The 27725-nt window shown below is 43.6% G+C and overlaps 1 protein-coding gene across 12 annotated transcripts in view; it reads right to left on the reverse strand.

The window, feature by feature from the left end:
* LOC104312400 (ephrin type-B receptor 5) overlaps positions 1-27725 on the reverse strand; it is a 78990-nt gene that overhangs the window by 25666 nt on the left and 25599 nt on the right. For 9 of the 12 annotated variants that reach the window (XM_069786094.1, XM_069786095.1, XM_069786087.1 and 6 more), the window contains 3 exons: positions 20383-20447; positions 15161-15857; positions 1073-1228 (listed from right to left, as the gene is read on the reverse strand). In XM_069786094.1, the coding sequence (XP_069642195.1) occupies positions 1073-1228; positions 15161-15857; positions 20383-20447 (918 nt within the window). Of the gene's footprint in view, positions 1-1072; positions 1229-15160; positions 15858-20382; positions 20448-26094; positions 26168-27725 lie in introns of all 12 variants that reach the window. The other 3 variants (XM_069786097.1, XM_069786098.1, XM_069786100.1) reach the window with 3 other exon arrangements.

Below are 27725 nucleotides of genomic sequence, written 5' to 3' on the forward strand. Positions count from 1 at the left end.
TAAAAAATGTATTACTGACAAGATGAAGCATTTGTACATCAGGGAATGTCAGAATTAAATTTTCTTTTGTGATCTTAACTGGGCCACTCAGCATTTGCATTGTGTAATATTTAATTGCATGATCACATATTAGTTTTCCCTGAGGATTCTTATCACAGTCAATGCAAAGGATAGATAACTGCTCAGGAAAAATAATCCCTGTGAGGTAAAGATTGCTTGATGCTGCTGAAGCTGGATTCTGTGCAGTATAGGAAGCAAAGGATTACAGAAAAAAAACACAATCACATTTCCTAATTTCTGAGTGTTTAACTTCAGAGCCATAAAGTGTTTGCAAGATGCTTTAGAAAGTTAATTTTTTTCCCTGTCACTTCCACAAAGTTTAAGGGTGATGTTTGATATATTTTTTAAACTATATTTTTGAGTGCTAATCAATAACTTTATTTCATTTTCTGCATCTAATTATTCTTTCTTGACCTATTAATATTCATAACCAATGACTGTGAAAAGTCAAAACTGATGAGAACCATAGAGAAGCCAATGAAAAAATGAATTATTTTTCCGTAAATAAAATTTCCAGAATTTTAATTCTATGCAGTAAATATGGTCTTCACACTTTCAGTGATAAAGGGAAGAAAATACTGGTCAACTCCTTCAATGAACAATGTTTACCCTCTGTATGAAATGAGTTTAGCATTTCATGAGAAATTAGTATATTATTATTAAAAGTTGTACCTTATGCACATTTGCAATGGACTTATTTAAGGTTGCAGGAGTTATCTAAAATTTGACATTTTTCATTTCTGAGCAGCTAGTATTACAACACCCCAGTATTCTCAAATCATAGTTTCACCAATGCATCAACATTGTAAAAAGCATGTGGGTACACTTCTGCCTTCTCATTTACATTCAGTGAGTGGATATACGCTGTAGTCAACCGGAGGAGCAAAGCGAAGTTTTGGGTTATTTCAGAGGTCATGAGAAGAGGTGAATTGCAACTCCCCTGAATCACTCAGGCAAGTTCTCTCTCATTAGCTGCCCTTCTTGCTTTCAAACACTCCATCCAAATACTTACCAGTGCAGGGAGCATCAGAATTGTCCGAAGCAGATCGATAGTAGCGGTTCTGACACACACATTCACTGGAACCTGGCAGTGGAGCGTGGCTGTGGGCAGGGCATAGATAGCAGGGGTCATCTCCCACAGATACTTTAAAGAAACCAAGGGGACAGGCTAAGAGGAGGAAAATGAGAGAGGCAAAAGCAGGAAACTCATTAATTCAGATTCCAGAAACAATGCAGTCTTATTTACATTTAACTCAGGCTGCTGCTGCAGGGAGAAATTATTACATATAGTATCTACTAGTGGTTTTGCTGCTTTATGGAGCATGTATAGTTGAAGTTGCAATTTCAAAACAGTTTATTTTATTCTATACAATAGGTGCTTAAATTGATTCATTGGCAGATGAAAGAGAACCAGTCCAGAGACAGCTCTGGCCATCTGAAATAATTGTCTTCTCATTACTCACTCAAAGAGCTTTAGTGTTGGAGGAGCCAAAGAGCATAGTCATGTGATCTGTCTGGAAATAGCCTTAGCAGTTACAGGTATCATCCACACCTCCTCCTCCCCACCCAATACAGCTACCAAAATGGATTTTTTATGCTGTCTTCAACAGTTTCATTGCTTAAAGTAATTTAAGCTACCATAGTTGATTTAGCATCAAAATTAGGAGCAGGCGCTCAGATTGGCAGACCTATTGTTTCCCTGTAGGTCTGGAAACTTCCCAGTAATGGATAAAAGCCTCCTGATTTAGTCAAATTTAATCTGCAAATGCACAGGAACATGCCTATGCAAAAAACTGAAACAAGGACGGAAATCCATCCTACAGGGAAAGAAAATGAAAAAAATAATAATTTATTAACAATATGGGAGTACGGCAAATTCTAGGTTTGGCAAAGATGCTATGATGAACTACATAACAGAAGGTGCTTGGATCTTACACTGAAGTGCTAGGATAAAGCTTTTACAATTTTTATGGCAGTTTTATGTAAGTTTTCTAAAGCTGATTTTCTATATAAATAGATACAGCTCTTATTTTACAGACTAACAAGCTCAGGTGAAAGTTCATTTGTGGACTGACATTGGTTAGTTAACTTCACAATAAAGAGCATTTACAGGGAAGGGGAAACTTTCAGATAGACCCCAGATGAGCATTTGCTGTCGAAAGACACAAGGAACACACTTAAGTGAAGAACTGCCCTAGTGATTACCATAAGCAGAACATTCCAAAGGATTGTGGGTAGCAAAAAGTTATGTAAAGAAAGAAAAATGTGTAAGAGAAGAATATTGTATACAGGTGTTAATACAAAATTAGAGCATCTAATGAATGTTCTGAAACAGAACGCCACACCAGAAGCTGCAGAATTAGCCCATCTGGTTATTACTTACTGTACTTACAGGCTTCCACCTCCAATAACAATTATTTGGAAATGTTTCTAACCCACATCGGTGCTGAGTGGCCATTGATGCATCTTTCTTAACAAATAAACAACTTCAGAAAAACAGAGTAGCTTGCTTATCTAACCCTCTTCTCATATGTGTTCAATTGCCTTTGCTTTGGGTTTTGAAAGCCCATTGTAGAATTTTTGATGTATACTGTGGGACTGCAGGTATGCAAACCTTAACAGAGCTGAAAAGGTTACAGCCGCAGTCCAGACGTAACAGCCAATAACATCTGTGGAGTCTCATCAGCTTTATGCCTGTTATATTACTTCATCCTCTCTGTCAGAAGTCTTCTTGGCTGCAGAGTAACCTCCACATGTACTGTGATAAGAGTGGTAAGTCCTGGAACAGTTCAGACCATAAAAGGGACTTCAATAACTCTGAATGATAGCTATTAGATAGGAGAACACTGATTCTTCCCAGCACTCAGAAAATTACAACATGCAGTATGTGATACATTGCCATATGGAAAGGAATGGGGAAGAATAGATTGTAATTTTGCATATGATGGATGATGGTAAGGAAAGAGCAACTGCCTTTGCCTTCAGGCCTTTATCCAGCAGAAAAATCAAATTATTCTCATATAGAAAGATCTGTCCCTATGTTCCTACGGACAAAAAGTAAGTAAAATTTTGTCCACTTTATGAATTGTATCCCTTTCATTCAGTTTAAGGATCTGCTAACAGCCACAGATGTAGAATATAATTTTCACATTTCTTGGCAAATACACCTGTACTGAAACTATGAGTATTATGAATGGGAAGTTCTCATCCACCTCAGTGCACAGTCATTCAACCAAAATTTACCACTTTCAGGGATCTTCCTTTATCTATTTAAGAATAAATTTAAGAATGCTGAACTGAATGTGAATGTCTTTATTTCCTTACAAGTCATTTTATCTCATCTAGTTTTTCTTGCATTGAACGCCGTCTGAAGCTTTTGTCAAGGCTTAGAACTAATGGCACATTCGTTCCACTTGTCAAGGTAGACCCTGGAGAATGGTTCTTTTTCTTCATTCAGTTATACAGACCCTGACATGAAGTGCGACAATGACCTTGCTGCTAGTCACAACAGTGAAAATGAACAGGTAATGATAATGCCTGCAGTCTATGTGATGCTAAAAGGAAATCTACAGAGGATACAGACTTTACCCCTGCAGTGCAAAACCATACTTACCCTACAAGGGTAGTACTAAGAGAATTCAGGTAGATTAATCTCTAGCCCAATTGCAAATTATATGGAAAGCTAGACAAAGCTGTGAATGAAGAAGAATTTGTCTGGTATTTAGTAAATAAAATTTATTTTAGAATAAACATGGTTGTGTTAAAAATAAACAAACATTTTTTACGTGGTGCTTTTAAGTCTACTGGCAACTTGCTGTTGAGACTGGGGATGCAGGGACAAGGTCTGCAGGGATGGCACACTGTTGATGAGCTAGACAAAGGTATTAAGCAAAAGTGCAATGTTGTAGGTTTTACATAATGGAATGAACGTTCCAGTAGCACTACCACCTCAGTAAAGAAAGCCAGTTTATATAAGGCAGAGCAAGTCTATTGCTTAAAAGGCCACGCAAGATTTCATTAATACTATACAGTCATTCCAATTGACCAAAAGCATTCAACACCTGCTTATAAAAACCAACCAACCAACCAACCCAGCAAGAATACAAACCTTTGTATAGGGACATGGTGTCTCCTAATGGATTACAATGTTATCTACTCATACCACAGATACAGTACAATACTACAGAGACAACACTTTGGAAAAGGTACTCTTAACAAATACTAGAGAGCGAATACTTACAGCTATTCTTTTGTATTTGCCTCACAAAATCTAATTTCTTCATCCATGCACTGTCCTTGCCGCTATACACTTGCACCATATGCAAAGGCAGGTTACTGCTGTCTGCCCTAGCACTGCCCAGCATGCTATGCTTTTCGTGCTGTCATACTTAGGTGGTTTCTTGCTATCTATTCTCTCTCTTACTTGTTGAGGCAGCATCTGTTCTTGAATGTAATCCCAGTTAAAGTCAGTGAATGAAGAATTGTTTGTTTATGCTGAAGAGTGATGTCAGCATGAAAACAGGTGACTTTACAGTAAATTACAAGTTTAAGGAAGAAGAATGCTTCTACTAACTAAAGCAGCAGGCTTCTGAGAAAAACTTCCAATACAAGCAGCAGACAAAAAAAAAAGCTTAACCACATTTAAGAAGGAAGGTAGCCTGTTTCTGAAGTGATTTTGTGATACAGTTGCCACTGAGAGCAAAGTAGCAGACAATGTAAACACATCTCCGCCTCCCAGTGTCTCCGGTCCAATACTACCTTGTCCTGTATTTAACATCAAGCAGAACATGAAGCAGCCACATAGGCTCATTTATAAGCATTCCACTACACCTGAGTAAACTGGACAAATAACATTCCACTGCAGCTGTTTCACCAACAAAACAAATTTCAGTAATATTTCTCTGTCCTCACATGCTCCCTCCCTTTTCGGAGAAGAGGTGGAATTTCTGCCATTTTGGCTATCATATTCCTCCTCAGTGACCCAAAGAAAGAGATGAAAGAGGGGTACATACAGTGAGTTAAAGTCTCCATTAAGGTGTATCATTTTTACAAGGTGAGTCAAGTACAAAAAACCCACCAACTACGGTGGCTAATTAATTTTCTATGCAAAAAATCAACCCTAAAATATTAAGTAACCACATCACAGAGAGAAGGGAGCTAAGAAGGCTCCCTGTAAGAAAAAAATCAAGAGAGCAGGCTAGTGTAACGGTACATGGTGATCCCCACTTATGCAGACAGAGCACAGCCAAGTGCCATTCTCAGTAGACCATGAACATCTCTGGCATGTGACACTCAGTCCATATTCCACACAGATACCCATGACAGGCAGCTGAATCCCATCCCCAGTCAATACAATCAGTGGAACCTAATGAGCAGTGGAGCAACTCAGTTGCCCATACATTTGAGAGGCCCCTGGCAACCATTCTCTCTGTCATCCAAATGGCATTCCAGTAGGTGCTGGGTCTTCCACTGTTCCTATGTCCTATCTGCCTACGTCCTCATGGAGAACACAGCATGGGCTTTAAGCACTGTCTCCCATAATATCCTCACAGACAACCTGATGAAGTATGGGGCGGGTGAGCAGACAGTGAGGTTAATTGAAAACTGCCTGAACAACTGAGCCCAGAGGGTGGTGACCACTGGAATGAAGTCTAGATGGAGGCCAGCGCCTAGCGGTGTACCCCAGGGGTCAATACTGGGTCCAATACTGTTCAACATCTTCACTAATGACATGGTTGATGGGGCAGAGCGTACCCTCAGCAAGTTTGCTGATGATACAAAACTGGGAGGAGAGGCTGATACACCAGTGGGCTGCGCTGCCATCCAGAGGGATCGACAGGCTGCAGAAATGGGCTGACTGGATCCTCACGAAGTTCAACAAAGGGAAGTGCAGAGTCCTGCACCTGGGCAGGAATAATCCCATGAACCAGTGGTGTTCTGGGGGTGCTGGGGGTGACCACCTGGCAAGCAGCTTAGCAGAAAGCGTCCTGGTGGACACCAAGTTGAACAGGAGCCAGCAATGTGTCCTTGTGGCAAAGAAGGCTAATGGTATCCTGGGCTGCATTAGGAGGAGTGTTGCCAGCAGGTCAAGGGGGGTGATCCTTCCCCTCTACTCAGCTCTGGTGAGGCCATGTGTGGAGTCCTGTGTCCGTTTCTGGGCTCCCCAGTACAAGAGAGACCTGGACATATTGGAGAGAATCCAGCAAACGGCCACAAAGATGATTAAGGCAATGGAGCATCTCTCACAGGAGGAGAGGCTGAGAGAGCTGGGACTGTTCAGCCTGGAGAAGAGAAGGCTTCCAGGGATCTCATGAATGTGCACAAATACTTGAAGGGAGGATGCAAAGAGGACAGAGAAGGGCTCTTTTCAGTGGTGCCCAGTGACAGGCCCAGAGGTGATGGGCACAAACTGAAACACAGGAGGTTCCTTCTGAACACAAGGAAACACTTTTTACCATGAGGGTGACGGAGCACTGGAGAAGGTTACCCAGAGGGGTTGTGGAGTCTCCCTCCTTGGAGAAATTCAAAAGTGGTCTGGACGTAGTCCTGGGCAACCTGCTCAAGGTGACCCTGCTTGAGCAGGGGGGGTTGGAGAAGATGTCCTCCAGAGAGGTCTCTTCCAAGTTCAGCTATTCTGTGATTTCCCTTAAACATATGCAAATTAAAATGTGTGGATAGATCCCTGTGGTCTTGGCTGCCCCACTGCCAGATCTTTCACCACATACATGATTGTGGGTAGACAGGGAACAATGAATGGAAAGTTGACACTAGGCTACATCTCATTTCAGATGTTCAGAAGTGAAATGAGAATAGGATTGGCAGGTTCCCTCTGAGGGAGGAACCTGAGAAAAGAGTTTAAAGGAGACAGGAAAAGTGTAAAGGAAAGTGGTAAGGAAGAGACTCACCTACGCAGTTCAACTCACATGACAGAAATGGCAGTTGAGGAACTATGGAGTGGAATCCAGAGAAACTTAGGAGGAAAGATCTCTCCACAGTGATTATTTTTGTATTGTCTAGTGAAAAAAATTAATGACTACATAAACTTATAATCTCATGCTGGTATTTCCAGGAGAGATGGCAGACACAGAGAAAGGATCATGCTTTGAAACCCTCATTCTGCCCCTGGGTATTTCTAGTTCCAGAAGGAAAACAGTAAAATGAAATCACACAGCATACTGCAAGCAAAGCAGATTTGCAGTGATTAAACATGATTCACATCTCCCCCACCTTCCTAATGAAAAGACAGTTGCAAAAAAAAAAAGACTATAACCTAAAATTTGTAGTTACTTGTATTTTACATTTGCAATTTTGGTCAATAAGGCTGGATTGACTACAGTAGACACTTACTGGCCACCATGCAGCTAAAGAATGGCCTCCACGGGCAGGACTGCAGTTATCACAAACCTTCTGCTTCCACCTAAACCCTACCTCCTGCTGCTGCATCCAGTTAGGGAGCAGCTTACATTCACAAGCACCTTTATCCCTTTCCAAAATTGCCTAAGATATGCTAGCTCTCTGCACTCAGGACTTCAGCCCGCAGATGGCAAGAATAATTGTTCCCATGACATGGAGCTTTTCCTGGCATCGCCTCAGTCCAATCACTCTATAAATAGTATATCAAAGGTCAAGTTGGGAGGAAAAAAATCCCCTAGCAATCTAAATAGGCAAAAGCCACTTCCTTTTATTCCAGCAGTTACAGTAAGCCTAGGGCTGTCTTTCCACACACAGACAGAATCCATCTCTCATTTGTTTCTGAAGGATCCCTTTTTTCACACCATGAGATTTTTCAGTTTTCATGTACCTTACATTCCCTTTCCCTGTCCACTTGATGTGGTCCTACAATCTCTGTGCATGACTACTGTGCTCACTGGAGACAGTCATAACTAATACCTGAGCTGAAGCAAGCCCACCATCACTAGGACTAGCATGTTTTGCCTTAGTGAACATTACCATCTCAGGACCATCCCAGAGAAAGCCTGAACAAGAGCAGCTTCTCCTGAAACACTTCCACTGGGTGCCTGCAGAACAACTTCACACGAACACCAACACCAGTTAAGCCACAGGCCTTGTCACTGGGGATAGGACAACTTGATCATGTCCCAGGCACCAGCACTTTCCAAGAAAACACCAATTTAGCTCTCATTGATTCACAATATCCAATGCAAGGACAGAGGGTTGCAGAGCTAGCACCTCAGGGGGCAGAGCAAGCTGCCACTTCCCATCAAGGCAAGGTTACTATGAAAGGAGAAGGCAGAGCTTGGAGTGCGCAAGCGCTTTTCTCTCAGCTTGTCTCAGTCATTTTTCATATCTTGGCACAGTGTCAGAATGCCACAACAGTTCAGCTCAGCACAGCTCATCCCAGAGACACTGACCCAATTTTCCTCAGCTCCCCCCTACAACACTTGCCCCTGTGTTGCCTGTATTTGCCTGACTGCTCAATAAAGATAAGTTTCACCTGGGAGGCCAGAGGAGCAGCTTCTGACAGACTTCTAACAAAAACAAATATCAGCAGCAGAGAAAAGTGCTGGAATCATGGAGTGGCGGGGGGAGGGGGATGAAGAAACTGAAAATGGGGAGGGGACAGACCAAGAACAAAAGTAGTTAGAGAAAGAGGCACTGAAAAGCTCACTTGGACAATAAGGGCAGAGAGGAAATATTCCAAGAGTAAAACAAAATACAGCAAGGGGAGAGGGACCAAGGAGGGCAGTCAGAAACTTCAACAGAGCTTTAGGTACCCTAGAAGCATTTTTAGGGAACGTGATACAGGTGACACTGACTTTTGTCACTGACTTTTGATTTGGAACTGAGCTTGGACATAGGAAGACATTAAGAAGAGCATAAAATTGCTCTCTTCTTGGTGGAGACAAGTGATCTGTTTCTTATATGGGAGCTCTGCTCCCAGGTGTAGTGTGGGGCAGCAAGAATGAATGCTAGATGTGAGAGTATTGAAAATGAACAGAGTGTCAAAGCTGGCACTGGAGTCAAACTGGGAGGGATGAATGGACATAGCTGAATTTGAGGCCTGGGGAAAACAGGATGTGCAGAGCTACAGAGGGCCTCAAATGATAATGACTCTAGGCAAAGCAGAATCTGCATGGAGTTTAAAAGAGAAGATAACTGGTACGGGCCATGCCACTTGCTTTAACTAGACAATGGGAGTCACTGTTAGAATAAGCCCTGAACTGAATCAGCTGGGAAGAGGGATGGAGTTTGGCAGTTACAGAGGGAAGGATGATGGCAAGGATTCAATAATTGATAATATTGTAGAAATACGATTTAGACATTACTCTCTTATAATGCAAGAAAGATGGCATAATTAACATGCAGAAGACACACTAGAAAAGAAAAATCTAAGTAACTTTTAGAAAATCACTGCTTTTTTTTGTCGCCAGAAATAAGCCTACAGGTAGCTTATGGTGATAGGAAGTAATTTCCCACTGGGGCAGGCTATTACACAGTGACTGTTACTGTGTATCTTGCATCTTGTTCTGAATAAGGTGGGATGAGCCAGAGTTAGAAGGCATGGTGAAGCTATAGGGCCCTAGGTTGATTTAGAGTTTCATAGTTTCTACAACTGTTTAGCTGGGGAGGAGATAGCGGAAAATAAAAGCAACATAAGGAGAGAAGAGTGTGGATTTGGGTTTTTTAAATGGAGAAGGAGAGCATCAAATCAACTGAAATAAAATAAATGAAGTGACTAAGTATTGTTTCCCGCTGAACTGTTGATAAGGAGATCAGTTGAGTAAGGGATTTTTAGGTAAAAGAGGTGGAGCTGAAGCAATTACTAGCTAGTAATATATTGGGAGGACTGCCAGGGAATGGGCTGTGTGAAGAAAAAAAGGCAAAACAAGAGAGGAAACAGAAGGATGGAATATGAGTAGAGAGCAACCACTGGATTTAGGAAAAGCAGCAAACTACTTGAAAAGCACCAAAATGTATGTGCATATAGCAGAATAAGGCTGGAGAAGCTGATGAAAGGAGAAATACGTAAGGAAAAAAAAAAAAAGGTAATCTAGCACAAGGCACCGAACATTATTATCAACTGTGAGTTTACCTCGAAGTTGAACCTCTTACTCAGGAGAGACTAAGACACTGGGTTTGTTAATTGTAAAGAGAAGACTGGGGGGGGGGCAAATTATGGGTGGCATCAGCCACCTAAATGGGAGGATATAAAGAAGGTGTAGGCACAGAGTGGTAGAACATGAGACAATGGACACAAGTTGTAATAATCTCTTATTACATCTTATTACAATCTCCTATATAGGAAAAAGAAATTTCACCATGGGTGACACCACCATGGGTGTTGTCATACATTGGAACAGTTGCCCAGGGACATTGTGGAATCTTCATCTTTAGGAATACTGAAAACTACACTAGGATAGGCCTTGAGTGACCTAACCCAATTTGGTCCTGCTCAAAGCATGGGGTTGGCACAGATGACTTCCACAGGTCCTGCAATGTAGATTATTCTATGGTTTTAAAGGAAGCATCATGTAAGTGATTAAAATTTGAGAAGAGCTTATTGTGGGGGGGGTTTTTTGCTAATAGGATATGCATATTTTTAGTAGACTACTGAAGGTTATGCTTTAACATAAATCTTAACATTTCCTTAGCCTCACACACTGAAAAAAGTTTATCCAGGCTGGTGAGGAAGAACATCTTTTAATAATACAAAAATAATCATGCAATATTCTTCCCAAGTGAACCCTCAAACAGCTGTGTGCACAGTTACTAGCTCCTGTAGTTATCAGTAACACAGATGTGATTCCTTTGCAATCAGAAGGGACTACACATGGCCACAGGACATGGGCAATTTTATGGAATCCTCTTCTCCATATGACTTCTTCATATAGCCTTGCATCCTACGGAAGAAGAGCCAGTTATAGCTACTACAGAAGACAGGCAGACCTTTCCTTAATACTCTCAGAAACATCCAGGGCAAGACGACAGAAGAAGCCGTGTGGTGGGTTAACCTTGGTAAACAGCCAAATGCGCACCCAGCCACTCTCTCACTCCCCCTCCTCAGCAAGACATAGGGAGAAAACAGGATGAGAAAGTTTGTGGGTAGCAATAAAGACAGGAAGATTGTTTACTAATTACTATCACAGGCAAAACAGACTTGGCTTGGGGAAAATTAATTTAATTTATTGCTGATTAAAATGGATTTGGGTAATGAGAAAACAAAAACAAACATTAAACCAACACTTTTCCTCCTCCCTCTCCCAAGCTCAACTTAACTCTTTTCATGCCAAACTCTTCTACTCCACCCAAGCATCACAGGGTAGGATATGCGGTATACAGTTTCTCTCTGTCACTTCTTCCCCCTCACACTTTTCCCCTGCCCCAGTGTGGGCTCTCCATGAGCCACAGTCCCTTCAGCAAACATCCATCTGCTCCGGCATGGGATTCTTCACAGGCTGCAGTGTGGATATCTGCTCTGGCAATGAGCTCTTCCACAAGCTACAGAGAGTATCTGCTCCAGTGCCTGAAGTACCTCCCCTCCTCCTTCTCTGATCTTGGTGTTCCCTCTGCTGTTTCTCACTGTTTTTGTTCCTTCCTCCCCTCTCTGGCAGATGTTTTCTGCTCCTTCTTAAGTAAGTTTGTACAGAGGTGTCACACACATGGCTAATGGGCTCAGCTCTTGTCCTGTGGTGGGTCCATTGCAGAGCTGTCTGGAAAAAGCTATGTCTGGCATGGGACAGCCCCTGCCCTCTTGCCACAGAGGCCACCCCGTCAGCCCCCACCACTACCAGAACCTTGCCACGTAAACCCAATACACAATGATACCCAACAAGGTGATCAGCCGCCCAAGTCCAACAAGGGGACTTCAACAAGGATGCAAAGACCTGCCCCCAGTCTCATGACTGAAATGGCTCCCTCCACTCTATCCCTTTCTAAATATGGTTCCATCTATGTTTTTCTCCTATAGTCCCATGATCTTCTCTCCCTCAGACATCAAAGCTGGATAAAGGGAGAAGAGTCAGTTCTCTGAGCTACAGAAACAGCAGGTGGGTAGTTGGAGGGTAACTGCAGATTAGGGGTATACCGGTATAGTAATGGCACGTTTTCAGTGATGTGGGACAAACATCATACTGGATACTGCTATGGGACTGAGTAGAAAAACAGACACGGAACTTGACTGGCAGAACTGACTTGGAATTAATTTGTATTTGAACTTGAAAGACAAAAAAAGATAAATTCCATATTATTAAATTAATAGTTCTATTTCAGTGATTATTCAAGCTAAGAGCTCACCTTACTTCTTCCTTTGGAAGTCAGCACTTTATCTAGCAGTCATTTCTCTATTCTTTTTTCTCCACGTTGTCATTTAAAAAATATTTTTTAAAATATCTCAATCATGAATTCTAAGTACTATTTTCAAAAGCATCTGGCAACTTAAATCCCATGTGACTTCTAGCTAAAAGGCGATGATAAGCAGTGGGCAGTGAATCCCAAGAAACACATTATATTGTAAAATATATTTTACGAAATATTGTGGGGATGGAATCTGGGAACAACTGTTTTCAGTAATGAATCTGTTGATCTGAGGGAAGACTTGGGAGAACAGCCAATCAGTCCAGAATTTTGGGAACCAGTAGCCTAGGATGGCCTAATCACCCAGAATTTTCCATTTCTGGCCTTCTATGTGGAAAAACACTTAAGAATTGCAGGAAACCTTGCAAGGCAAGGCACCCTGTGGGTATACAACTACAGAAAGAAAAGGAGCTAAGGTCCCAACCTTCCTTTTTCCTCTGTAAACTGCCATTCTCCTTTCTGACTGTTCAGCATGAGAAAAAGTCTACTTGGATAAAGTCAAAAGTGAATCCCACATGACACCACATCCCACATCACTTAAGAGGGCTTAGCAAAGGATGTTGTTTCACTCTTCTATTTAGCTGGAGAAATTGGCCGTATAGTAAGAAACAGCAGGCAGTCTTATGAAACTAATGAAAGAAAGTATCTTAACTCATGGTAGGGGACAGGAAAAAAAAAGGGCTTTCTATCTATCTGCTCAGAATGGCTCTTGTCAGATTCTTTGTTCTAAATAAAGAGGTAACAGCTGGTCCAGGAAGGACTCTACAGGCTTCCATATGGTGAGGGGGAAGGCAATGCCCACACACTCTTCTACTAAAGTATAAGAAGGAAACTTGCTTCTCCTTCCTATCCTTGGTTCATTCTTCAGTCTTATTAAGAAGAGCTCTGCAGGATCAACAGAAATCTGCCCTTGGGCTATTGCTTTTGTTCTGTGTTTCATATAGGACACTGTAGCAACCCTGTATCACAGTGTACTTCTGCTCTTAGGAAGAGAGAACATACAGAGGAGAAGTCCTGGAAAGGAGTCCATGCAAAGAAACACCAAGCAAGGGGACAAGGGGACAAACTACACTAGATGAACGTGGCTCCATTCACACAGGACGGCAACACATTGTTAGCAGGAGAAGAGATCAGGAATGGTGATCAAGCCAGCGGAGTTTACAAGAAACATGAAGCGAAAAAATACCTTCTAACATTAAGGTTCATTATCTGGTTGTCTTTGGCTGCTCTAAGCTGCTCATGGAATCTCAGGAAGTAAATGATGGGAACAGTGTTTTGTAGTTTGATAGACTGTCTTTTCAGTTATTCCTTAAAATATTTACCATTTTCATCTATCTCCAGCTTCTGTGATAATGGGGCTGCAAGGGAGTATCAGCTTTCATTGAACACTACAAAAAAGGGAAGATAGATTTTAAAAAAATCCCTATTTTTATTTGCCAAGCCTAATTTCCATATTTTTTGAGTGCTTAAGACTACTACTTTATTGACTGGCAGTTCACCTGGATTGTGAACTAGTCATGCTGCTGATGCAGACAACAAAGCTAGTGCCATACAGAGCTGCTCTATGTCCATCTGAGCTTCCTGTCTCAAAAGCAGCACTATATGAATGTAGTTACTTTTTTTTCAGGATGAGCAGGATAAAAAGGCGCACACATTTTAATCATTCTCAAAGCTTATACAAATAAAAAGCACTTACCAATTTTAATTGCTTTCTATGTCTCCAGCACAATAAACTGTATTTTAATAAAGTTATTTTACACAACCCCAATCACTTAATGAAACGGGAATTTAAGATAACATATTGACAACCATTAACTATCGACTGCATTTACACTTGGTGCTAACTAGAAGATTTGTACTCTCAATGTCCCAGTCGAACTCTTATTTGAATAAATTACAATCCAACTTTAAAATTGTGCCTGCAGCCAAAACTGGGTTCCACATTACATTTATTTTTTAGAGTACTAACTGTGGTGCAGTAACATTTTACATTGCTAAGAGATCTTGAGTAGATGCGTATTAAAACCAAGGAAGCACCAGAATAACATTATACACAAAATTATATAAACAACATAAGCAGTTTGGTCTAATGGACTGTCTTAAGCTTGCCATAGGAAGACAGTCATGACATTAGACTGGGTGTTCAGGCTTGGCCAGATTTTGGCCCAATACCATTACTGGGTGATACGTAATTTATTCTACTTCCTCCTACAAGCATTTCACACAAAATACCATGGGCCCCAGGGCAGAAAGCACATTAGAAGTAATGATAATACCATTATGACCATTTTTTCTTACTAAGCCAGGTTCATAGATCCCTGCTACGTGTTCCCTGTCCCATGACCAGGGTGCTGCCATTTCCCCCTTATTTTATCACTAGTTCCAACAGCACTAGCAAAAGGGCACAAACCAGTGAGGATGGTAGAGTGTATTAGCTCCATGTGGCATCTTTCCTCTAATGCTGTTGCCTCTTGGTAAAGAAGTGGCACTCTGTTAGATCCGGCTAGATACAACTCTTGCTAATTCTGTATATGTAGCTTAACAGGCTGTCTCTGACAGCAGCTTGAACTAAGGCCTGAGTGGAGTTTCCAAGCACCAAGAAGTGGTCACTCCAACTCCAGTCTTAGGTGCCAAAAGTGTCAGAAGAGGCTGCCAGTAAGTGCGCTCTGTGACAAATTATTTAATCTCCTAGCTCTGTGAACTTTTGGTAAATGCCAAACACTACAAATACAGAGAACCAACAAAGAAGTGGCTGCCTAAGGGGTGGGGAAAAAGGGTCTCTCACCTTGGCAGGCTCGTTCATCATCAACAGGCTGGTAGCCAGCCTTGCAGGTGCATCGTCCAATAGCCACCATCCACTCCCCTTCTCCATTGCAGTGCAGCCGAACACCTGAAGACCCAGTTGTGCTTGTCTCTTCAGCATTTGGTACACAAGTCCCTGGTGACTCCACCAGTGAGGTCCTTTCCCCTCCAGCAAAAGTTTCAGGGAAGGAGGCAAATCCTTTCACCACAGCTGGGCACTTGTAGAAGAAGACTTGGACTGCCACCAGGGACATGCAGGCTCCTGAGTCCTGGAAGGCCAGGTAGAAGCCATGCTTGGTGAGTGGCCCAAAGCTACGTACTTTAACATTCATCTTTACCACCTTCCCAGTGCTGTCCACCTGGGAAAAGCTTTCATCGGCTGCAATAGTATCCACTTTGGTCCAGGGGCCCTCACGCCACTCTGGCAGTTCCTGAGAGGCTATGTCAGCCTCCGACTGGTGGTAGTAGAGTGTGAAAGTCTCCTTGCAAGAAGAGGCTACAGTGCGCATGCTGGCACAGTCTCTCACTGAGAAACGGAGGCGGACATGGACTCGGTGGGCTCCGCGTCGCTCTATGAAGTGGGTACGCAACCAGTTATTCTGACCTGGTTCAGCCACATTACAGACTTCAAAGGTCCGGATCAGGTGCTTCTTGTCATCCAGGACACTTACCTCATCCCACTATAATGGATATATGGGAGAGAAAAGGAAGAAGAAATAGTAAAAACCATACGGATTCAGTGTTCAACTGTACCAAAAATACAAGACAGGCCTTCTTCTTCCCCTCCCTTCTCCTTGCCATGTCTATGACAAGACTTGAACCTGCTGATGGCACGTGCAGCCCAGCACTCTAGACAGGACAAAGTATGACCCTGTAAAGAAGAGCTGTTAAAGCTTGCAAGTAAGAACTGTTGTGATAGAAAACATAATTCATGCAAACCTGTCACGTGGCGTTGAGAATCTTAAAATCAGTGTCACACTTTCTTCCCTCCTATCTCTCATCTCCAGAGACAAGACGCACAACACAAACAAATGAGACAGAGAAACAAGACACTGGAGAAAACATTAAAGCAGAAGTCCCTTCTACCCAACTTTAGCACAGTTGGAGCTGTGCTCTGCCATTTCCAATGCACACAAGACAACTCAGCATGGCAATATGGGGGCAGGTCCGGGATCTGTTTTGTGCTAGGAGGAAGACACAAGGGAGAGACAGGGAGGGGTGGAAGCAGGTTAGTACACAAAGCTGTAAAAGAACCCCCCCCTTTACCCTCTCAACTAGCTTTACAGAATAGGTACGAGGCCCTGGGTATGATACACGAAATGCATAATGAAATAGAAGGAAACTGTGTAAACACTCTCGCCAAGGTCAGATTGACCAATTCCTTGCAACAAGATCTGCATTAAGACCAGAGCTGAGAAGAAACAACTGCAAGTTATGGTCATCAGTGACTCCCTCCTGGGTGAAACAGAAGTACCCATTTGCAGACTGGACTGTCTTTTCAGGGAAGTTTGCTGCCTCCCTGGGGCATGGATTAGTGATGTCACCAGGCTATGGAAGAGCTTAGTACAGCCTTCAGACTATTATCCACTCCTGCTCTTTCATGTGGGTACTAATGATGTTGCAACAAAAAGTCTAAGGTTGATCAAAATAGATTTCAGGGTCCTGGGAAGAATGCTAAAAAATTCAGGAGCATAGGCAGTGTTTTCCTCAATCCTCCCAGTAATGGGGAGAGACTTTGGAAGAAACAGGTGATCCCAAGATATCAATACCTGGCTTCAGGACTGGTGCCTCTGCCAAAACTTTTGGTTTTATAACCATGGAAGTGTCTTTGAGGCACAAGGTACGCTGGGGCCTGATGGGACCCACCTGTCCCAATGGGGGAAATGCGTCTTTGCTTGTAAGCTGGAAGGACTGATTGAGGGCTTTAATCTAGAACTGATGGGGGAAGGGGATACCAACAGGAGAGCTGAAGGTAAGCCAAGCATTGGCATGGCATTGCCTGAGGGTGGCAATGCTAGTGAGAACGTTTATGCTGCTCCTGGGAGCATGGAGGGCTCAGAAGCATATCTGAAATGCTTGTACACCAACGCACACAGTATGAGAAACAAACTGGATGAACTAGAAGCGTTGGTCAGTTCCCAGAGCTATGATATTATTGGTATTAGTGGGAGCTGGAGGAATGAGTTCCACAAGTGGAGTGCTGGGATGGAGGGCTACAGGCTGTTCAGGAGAGACAGGCAGGGCAGGGGAAGTAGAGGAGCTGCACTGTACGTGAGGGAGAGGTTTGATTGTACAGCCCTTACAGTTAGTGATGATGTGGTTGAGGGGCTCTGGGTGACGATTAGGGCAGTGGAACACAAAGGAGATGTTGTAGCAGGTGTCTACTACTGATCGCCCAGCCAGGAGGTTAGCAGTGATGAGTTATTCTATAGGCAATCAGGAGAAATCTCTGGATCTTTAGCCCTTGTCCTTATGAGAGATGTCAACCTCCCAGATATCAACTGGGAATACCATGCTGCTGTGATGAGCAAGTCTGGGAAATTCCTGAAGTTTGGGGAAGAAAACTTCTTGTCACAACTACTCGGTGAGCCAACTACAAAAGAGGCCCTCCTAGATTTTCTATTTTTGAATAGAGAAGGACTCGTGGGAGATGTGATGGTAAGTGGCTGTCTTGGCCACAAGTGATCATGAATGGTTGAGTTTAAAGTTTTCAGTGTAATGAGAAAAAAGGACAGCAGAGTTTCTGCTCTGGATTTCAAGAGAGCAAACTTTAAGCTATTCAGGGAGCTACTTAGCAGCATCCCCTGGGAATTTGCTTTTGAGGGCTTACGAGTCCATGAGTGCTGGTCAGTCTTTAAAAACCACCTTTCAGAAGCACAGGAGCAGGCAATTCCACTGTGTCGTAAGTCAAGCAAGCAGGGCAGAAGACCATCTTAGCTGAGCAGGAAACTCCTCATGGAGTTCAAGAGGAAAAAGAAATTGTATGATATCTGGAAGTGAGGTCAGGTGTTGCAGGAAGATTACAGAGCTGTGGTTCGTATATGCAGGGAAAGACAGGAAAGCCAAAGCTCAATTAGAGTTGAAACTGGCCAGTGTTGTGTCAGACAACAAGACAGGCTTTTTTAAGTACTTAGCAAGAGGAGGTTTAAAGAAAACATTGGACAGATACTTGTTCAAGATGGTCACCTTATAGGGATGAAGAAAAAGCAGTGGCATTCAGTGCTTTTTTTGCCTTGGTCTTCAATAATACTGATAGACCTTGGACTGTCCAGTTCCCTGAATCAGAGGACCACAAATGTGGGAACAGTGGCTTTCCATTTATGGACTGTGAAATTGTAAGGGACCAGTTGTATCAGATGAATGTTCACACATTCATGGGACCTGACGGGATTCATCCCAGAGTACCAAAGGAGCTAGCAGATGTTATGGCAGGACCCCTCTCGATCATCTACCACAGGTCTTGGGAGTCCAGGGAGGTCCCTGCTGACTGGAAGCTAGCCAGTGTTATTCCAGTTTACAAGAAGGGCGTGAGGGAAGACCCAGGGAACTACAGACCTGTTAGTCTAACCTCAGTACCAGGAAAATTATGGAAAAAATAATACTGAGTGCTACTGGAAAGCATTTAAAGAACAATGCAATCATCAGGCACAGTCAACATGGGTTCACAAATGGAAAGTCCTGTCTAACTAATTTGATATCCTTCCACTATAACGCTGCCCACCTAGTGGATGAAGGGAAGGCAGTAGATGTAATTTTTCTGTATTTTAGTAAGGCTTTCAATACTGTTCCCCATGGCATCTTTCTGGAAAAGTTGTCCAGCTGTGAGATGAGCAGGTACACGGTGTACTGGGTGAAGCAGGGCTCAAAGGGTTCTAGTGAGTGGGGCTACATCTGGCTGGCACCTGGTCACCAGCAGTGTTCTTCAGGGCTCAGTTCTGCTGCCAGTTCTGTTCGCTATTTTTATCAATGATCTGGATGCAGGAGTTGAATGCACCATTAGCAAGTTTGCTGATGATACCAAACTGGGAGGTGCTGTTGACTCTCTCGAGGGACAAGAGGCCTTGCAGAGGGATCTAGATAGATCGGAGTGCTGGGCACTCATCAATGGCACGAAATTTAATAGTTGAAGTGCTGGATTCTGCACCTGGGATGCAGTAACACCAGGCACAAGTCTAAACTGGGAGAGGGGTGGCTGGAGAGCAGCCCTGCGGAAAGGGATCTGGGGGTGCTGGTTGACAGGAGGCACAACAGGAGTCAGCAGCGTGTGCCCTGGCAGCCAAGAGGGCAAACCCCATCCTGGGGGGCATCAAACATGGCATAACCGGCCAGTCAAGAGAGGGGATGATCCCGCTGTATTCGGCGTTGGTACAGCCTCACCTTGAGTGCTGTGTGCCGTTCTGGGCCCCACAGTTTAAGAACTATGGGAAGGTCCTTGAGTGTGTCCAGAGGAAGGCCACAAAGCCGGTGACAGGGCTGGAAGGCATGTCCTCTGAGGAGCGGCTGAGGACTTTGGGCTTGTCTAGTTTGGAGAAGAGGAGGCTGAGGGGCGACCCCATTGCTCTCGACAGCTTCCTGAGGAGGGGAAGGGGAAAGGGAGGTGCTGATCTCTTCTCCCTGCTACCCAGTGATAGGATGCCTGGGAACGGGTCAAAGCTGTGCCAGGGGAGGTTTAGACTGGACATTAGGAAACATTTCTTTACCGAGAGGGTGGTCATACACTTGAACAGGCTTCCTAGAGATGTGGTCGATGCCCCAGGCCTGTCAGTGTTGGAGAGACGTTTGGACAATGCCCTTAATAACATGCTTTAACTTGGTCAGCCCTGAAGTGGTCAGGCAGTTGGATTAGATGATCATTGTAGGTCCCTTCCAACTGAAATATTCTATTCTATTCTATTCTATTCTATTCTATTCTATTCTATTCTATTCTATTCTATTCTCTCTGTGTGGAGGGATGGCTGGAAACCTCATGAGTATTTCTGAAGGAGGGTGGAAGGAAGAGGGCAAGGAGGAGGCAATAGTTTCCCACCCAGTATCCTCCTCTCTTAACAATCTGGCTTTGCACAACATACTGTGTTCAAATTGTTCATATGTACAAAATCCATAAAACAAGTCACATCATTGGTTCCAGTTTCCCTTTCTTCGTCAGATGCATGCATGCCTTTCCAGAAGAGGTGCAGTCAAGAAGAGGACAAGGGAAATGCTTACCCCATCAGAAGGGTGGGTGGTCCAGCCAATCTCTGAAGTCTCTCCAGTTGTATCCAGAAGTATTTCTGTTTATATTTTAAAAAAATGAAATAAAAGAAGTATTTTGTGCTTTTCCAAGTCAGGCTAAAATCTTATCTGTCCCTCACAAGATTGTCTCTGAAAAAAATCCCCCAAACATGTCTTGTAGAGGGCTTCTACACACCCAGATTATACATTCATGTTTTGAGATTAAATATGACAGGTTACGTCCATACTAGTAAATTAAGCAGGGCCAAGACAGGGGTAGAGGCACTGGGCACATAATCATGCTATCTCACAGTTAGCAAGTTGCTTGGCAATATTCTGGCCAGAAGAAAGCTTTCCCAGGCAAAGTGTAAGCACACTGACAGCATGGAGCAGAGTTGTTATAACAAGCAGTACAGATGAGGCCACCCTCTTTTTGGAAAGAAAAAGGGTGGTTGTGGGACAGAGAGATGAGTTATATGAATGCATGCCAGTCTCCTCAGGACCATGGTTGCCTATTTTATTTGCAGGTGTAAATGTGGACACAAGGCCAAGACACTTTTGTCTGCAGCTCTGGAACCAAATTTCTGTGGGAGTTTAGGATGATGACCCTGTTGATCCTGTAATGGATTCACTTTGTTCTGGAGCTGGACATTAGGCTGCAAGCCTGTGTACGAGTCCCAGTGTTATCAGAAAATTAGTATTAAATAGTCTCTTGCATTATAATGCTCAGGAGTAGGGTACATGCAGAACTTCACAGGCCTAGTTTATTCCCACAACTAGTCTGCATTTCCATTGTTACTGAATCTACCACTGGAGACAGATACTAGACTTGACTGCTCTTAGAGATGTTTTTCTCTGTTCAGGTACAAAGAAATACAGAAGAGATTGTGACAGTGCAAGCTATACACATAGTATTCTCCAGAAGGTCTCAGACCATCCTGAAACTTACTGGTATGCAAGCACCTGTGCTTTTCTGTGTACATTTATAATGAGGACACAGGGGAAGAAAAAGACTCCTTCAAATAGGTATTTACGTGTGTTGATACATACTGTATGAATCAACTGCTTTTTCTTAAATTCTGAGAAGTCAGTCTCTTTTGTTTGCTTACTTTGTTTAAAAAAAAAACAAACAGAAAAAAAACCCCAAACCCAACAGCAACATCCAGCTTATTTACAAACAGAACTCATTATTCCCTTGCAAAGGTTTAATGATATGATTGTCCCATGTTTTATGCAGGAGAGATCCTCAAAAGTTTCTGTTTCCAAATTACAGATTGCTGACTTCACTATCCCTAACAGTGCTCCTGGGGATTCACTCTACATTAATCAGCAGAAAGGAAAGACTAGACTCATCCTAAAGCAGACATGTTCAAGTGTGTAAGTTTATCCAGACCTCAGACTTCATCGATGTCCCCAAACTGATGTACTCTATATTGCTACAGGAGATTATATGTTTCTTAGACCTTCCTGAGGAGCTGATGCAGTTCCTTGCTTCAAAGCAGGGCAAAATACCTGGGCTGGCTTGCCAGAACTGGAAAGAGCTACTGGTTACAGCTTAAGCACAACCCCACTAAAATTACCTAACAGACCTCAGGAAATGCTGAGCAGCTTGGTACTCAAGGATAGCTCAGCTCAGATGGCTCCTCTGAGTGGCAAAACATCTGTGAAAGGCCTATGCTTCCTTGAGGCATAGTATTTCCCTGGGCTGTCCTGGCAGCAGAGGGACTTGGCATTCCCCCATGCACATTACTGCCTCAGTTGCACAGTCTGGCACAGAGGTTGCACGCTGCCATGTCAGTACTTTGCCACTGGGTTCCCAAACATGGCTTTGATATGCTGGAATAATATACAAGGTAATTTTTCAACAAAGAAAGAACTTTTTTCTAATCAGGTCTGAGTCTTCCATTTACCAAAGTATAATGCACCTACCCCATGGAAACTCTAGGAGAAAATAAAATAGAGAAAAGTTAATCAGGGCATGGAAAGACAGATAAAAAGTGAGAAAGGAAAGGAGAAAGGAAGGGAAAAAAGGAAGACCCAGGCAACTATAGGCCAGTCAGTCTCACCTCTGTGCCCAGCAAGATCACGGAGCAGATCCTCCTGGAAATTATGCTAAAGCACATGGAAAATGAGGAGGTGACTGGTGACGGCCAACATGGCTTCGCTAAGGGCAAATCGTGCCTGACAAATTTAGTGGCCTTCCGTGATGGGGTACAGTGTTGGTGGATAAGGGAAGAGCAACTGACGTCATCTACCTGGACTTGTGCAAAGCGTTTGACACTGTCCCGCATGACATCCTTGTCTCTAAATTGGAGAGACACGGATTTGACAGATGGACCAGTCGGTGGATAGGGATTGGCTGGATGGTCACACTCAAAGAGTCACAGTCAACAGCATACTGTCCAAGTGAAGACCAGTGACGAGTGGCGTTCCTCAGGGGTTGGTATTGGGACTGGTGCTGTTTTAACATCTTTGTTGGTGACATGGACAGTGGGATTGAGTGCACCCTCAGCAAGTTTGCTGACAACACCAAGCTGTGTGGTGCAGTCAAAATGCTGGAGGGAAGGGATGCCTCGACAGTCTTGAGATGTGGGCCTGTGCGAACATCATGAAGTCCAACACAGCCAAAGGCAAGGTCCTGCACATGGGTCAGGGCAATCCCAAGCACAAATACAGGCTGGGCGATGAGTGGATTGACAGCAGCTCTGCAGAGAAGGACTTGTGGATGTTGGTTGACGAGAAGCTCAACATGATCTGGCAACGTGCATTTGCAGCCCAGAAAGCTAATTGCATTCTGGGCTGCATCAAAAGAAGCGTGACCAGCAGGTCGAGGGAGGTAATTCTCCCCCTCTACTCCGCTCTCATGAGACCCCACCTGGAGTACTGCGTTCAGCTCTGAGGCCCCCAACATAAGAAGGACATGGATCTGTTGGAGGAATTCCAGAGGAGAGCCATGAAGATGATCAGGGGGCTGGAGCACGTCTCCTATGAAGACAGGCTGAGAGAGTTGGGGTTGTTCAGCCTGGAGAAGAGAAGGCTCTGGGAAGACCTTATAGCAGCCTTGCAGTACCTAAAGGGGGCCTATAAGAAAGCCAGGGAGGGGCTTTTTACAAGGACACATAGTGACAGGACAAGGGGTAATGGCTTTAAACTGAAAGAGGGTAGATTTAGATTAGATGTAAGGAAGAAGTTCTTTACTTTGAGGGTGGTGAGGCACTGGAACAGGTTGCCCAGGGAGGCTGTGGATGCCCCATGCCTGGAAGTGTTCCAAGGCCAGGCTAGATGGGGCTTTGAGCAACCTGGTCTAGTGGAAGGTGTCCCTGCCCAAGGCAGCAGGGTTGGAACTAGATGATCTTTAAGGTCCCTTCCAACTCCAACCATTCTATGATTCTATGATTCTATTACAAGAAGAGAGAAAATAGACAAGACTTGCTCAGCAGCCTGGGCTCTGTCACAACTATCGGGAAGCATATTCTCCAGATAGCTTCTCACCAGTGAGCAAGGTAATCTTTATCAAGCACATGAATATTTCACAGGCAAACAGATACAGGCAGCCTGAAGCAGACAGAACTCTCACAGTGAGTATTTTAAGTCAGGAAGCATTAGAAAAATAATAAAAGTACACAAGAACGTTGTGTGCATAAATCTCATTTGGTCACCTATAGTCAAAAGTCCCTATTTTTCTTCTTTTTCTCCCTCTCCTACTGGCTATATGCCTTGAATCAGATCTGCAGTCACACTAGCTGCATGTACACTCATAAATCTAACAAGATGTTAGACTGCTCTCTAAGTCTGAGGACAATAGGCACAGTATGGTTCATGTTCACATGGCTAAAAACTCCAACCCCACAGAAGTACATGGTTGCATCCAAACCATCTCTCAGGAATGGTTCTTGGTCCATCCTAACCTCTGACCTATATGCCCAGGCACTGTTTAGAAGGTTAGTTGGCATCGGCCAAACCCATGACTGTGCTAATAATTTAACAGTATGAATGACTACATACCAGTGTACAGGTATAAGCCTTCACTTTGCCTCTTTTTTAGTACTGATGTAGCATTCCACATCCTCAGTGTGCTGGGCCACACCAGTATTCTGCTGCTCTTCAGTGCAGATAGCAATGATCTTTTCAGCTGAATTTACCAACCTGGAAGAAAAATGGCTTTCACCCTTTCTATCTTGCTCAAAAACAAGGGTCTTGCAAGATCAGATCAGACCCAGGCCTGGAACAGTCTATGATGCTGCTAGAGACAACACTTATTGAGGTGACCTCAGAGTATCAACAGAACAATATTCCACTCTGGATTAAAAATGAGGAATAAGCAAGGTATCAGAGCAATCTGGAGGCTTTTAAACACATGAAATGATGACAATTCTTCTTCGACTCCTACTTTAATCTTACATTTTTGAAGAATGAGATTCCAATTTCTTATTAAGACTGTTATTTTAGTTCAAAGAAGAGAAAAATAGCTGATGAGAGGTTCTCCTGTATATGTCTTCCCTAAACTAAAAAAAAAAATCATCTTTTATAGCGGAGTCAAATAGATTCATTACATTCTTCGTAAAACAAAATTCAGAATTAACTACACTCTCATTTCTGTGTCCTCTGTTCTTGCAGGCCAGAAAGGGTGAAAAAAAATCCCAAAGACTTATGCTAGTACTAGTCTACACTTACACCACAAACCAATCTCTTGGGCTGCACAACATCAAGATCAACTGGGCAGAGGTTGGAAGTTCCCATTACAGATCAGGCTGTTCAGAATAGGCATGTTAATGATTTTCAGATTTTGGTTAGCCTATACTTTCAAGCAGGACACTTTAGTGTTTGCGTTACAGGCAAAATGTACCCCTGATGCAAGAGGATGACAATTCACCCAAGGATGATTGACCCTTGGACAACCTTCATGAAGACAGAGATGGCCTAACAGCTTTCTGGATTGCAGAGATGGCCTAACAGCTTTCTGGATTGAAGAACACTTGTCCTCAGTGTCTTAACAATGGAGTGGTGCAAGAGGGAATTATACAACCCAAGTTTAGGCAAACTATAGCCACTGAGAAGAGGGTTGATCCTGAGAAGACAGCAAAAGAATCCCTTTACCTGTGGGATGAGAAGCTGGTGCTAAGAATGATCAGATGATAGAATCACAGAATGAAACAAACTGGAAGGGAGGTATAGAGGTCATCCTCATCAACACACCTCTCAAGGCCAGGCTAAAGTACACTAGGCTGCTCAAGGCCTTTCCAGCTGAATTCTGAATATATCCAAATGCACACGTACATTGGTAGATAAGGCAAAGGGCACTAGGGTAAAAGGTAACATTCAGGGAGTTTGCTTTGCTACACAGCTGAATGCCCCAAGCAGCAAAGCTCTCTGGCTTAACAGACTTCTTGAAAACAACTGAAATATTAATGGGCTTATTCTGCCTTGTATGATCATGCCTTGAACATGAACAAGTAGGAAGACTGCGAATGTTCTCTAAGAGGGCTGGAAAGAGAAAGCATTCTCTGGGCTTGTGCAAAAATACTGTTAGAGGCTGCCAAATGCAGTAACCTCACATAAGCAAGGCTGCTGCAGCTCCATGTCCCCAGGTCCAATGAACAGCAAGGCTGAGTGGGTATTCCCAATAGGCACACACACAAACACATGTAGGCACTGCACATATACAAATGGCCAGCCACGAAGATCAACACAGACAGAAACACTCACCAGTCATGCAAACAGAAAGAGCACCACCAATGGCCTCATCCTGCTCCCCTTTCTGGCTGGTCAGGATGAAGGTCTGTTAGTGGGAAATATATATGCATTTATATACAGTATGGATCCCTGCAATAGCTGTCCTTAAACATTCAGTCTCTGGTAGCTGACCTCTGGATCTGTGGTATCCCCATTTGCTGGCACCTGCGCATATAAGCACCTCAAGCTTGCAGCCCCACTCCTGTTCCTAGTATTCACTCACTGATAGATCACTCTCACTCACTGATAGGTCCCTTCACACACACACACACAGGCATGCTATTGATCCTCTACTAACTGGTTTTAGGCATGCAGTCTACCCAGTAGCTGGCCCTGGATTCTTGTTCTCCTAGGTTGCTGGCACTTGGACATGTGAACCCCCAAGGCCCATAGCCAGTTGCTGTAGTGCTGCTCCACTCCACAGAACCCCACTTACACATACAAACACATGCACAGGCACACACACTACAGATTCCTCCAGTAACTGGCCTTAGACACTTGGCCTACCCAGGAGGTGGCCCTTGGATCGTCTTGTCTCCAGCTGCACGGAGATACACAATATACAGACAGGACTCCCGAAGAACACCCAGAACTTATGGTCTCCCCAGTAGTTGGCCTGGACTGCCTGATGCCCTCAGAAGATAGCTCCTCCAGCTGTCTCACTCACAGAGACACACACATACAAAGAGGTGTCTCATTCATCCCCCAGACTGTCTGGTCTCTCCCTGGCTTCGCAACCCATTTACTCTACTAACCAGCTATTCTGGCTTGATATTTGCTAGAGATCAGAGCTCATATAAGCTCACTTACTCCAGCTGCTAGCATCACAAATGCACAGATCCTATGACCTGTGGTCCAACTTGAGTTCCTGGCACTTGATTTTCATCCATTCCGGGCTCTCCAGTTGCTGGCAGCACTGACACATGGTCCCCTATGACCTATGGTTCGACTCCAGCTGCTGGCATTTAAACACACACATACACATAAAATAAAGCCTCCTCACCCAGGTAACTAGTGAAAAATTGAATTTAATAACAAGACAGGATAGACTGTGGTGATCAGGTGCATGTCAAGGCCTAAGAGATGTACTGACCAGCAGCCTGTTTACACATGACTGACCCCTTATCTCTCTATTTTCTCACACTTGATCCTCCCCAAAACCACCTCAACCCCTTTCCCCACCTATCGTTCCTCCCCTAAATAACCCACAATAAGTTTTGCAGAAGCCCCAAATGACCTTCTCTACATCCCATAACAAGTCCCATGCCCCTGCTGGCAGTAACCCCCCTCAGCAGACTGCAAGGTGTTTCACAGAGCACTTCCATTGACTTATCTTAATGGAACCCACTCACCAGGCTGATCACACTCCTGTGATAGTCCTGGGAGAAGCTGGGACAGGGTGCTGATTTCCCTATTAGGTTATTCAGGTTCCCCTGCCTTTCATTGTTCCTCTGTGCTCCTTAAAGTGTGGGGAGAGGAGCCTTTTATCATGCAACTGAACAAATATATGTATATATGGGGGCTATCACTTGGAGACAGAATACAGTGAAACCTTTGGGAAGCCTTAAATACACTAGAACTTCTTCCAAAACTAAACAGCTATT

Source organism: Haliaeetus albicilla, chromosome 6, assembly GCF_947461875.1.
Source record: "Haliaeetus albicilla chromosome 6, bHalAlb1.1, whole genome shotgun sequence".
Lineage (NCBI taxonomy): Eukaryota > Metazoa > Chordata > Aves > Accipitriformes > Accipitridae > Haliaeetus > Haliaeetus albicilla.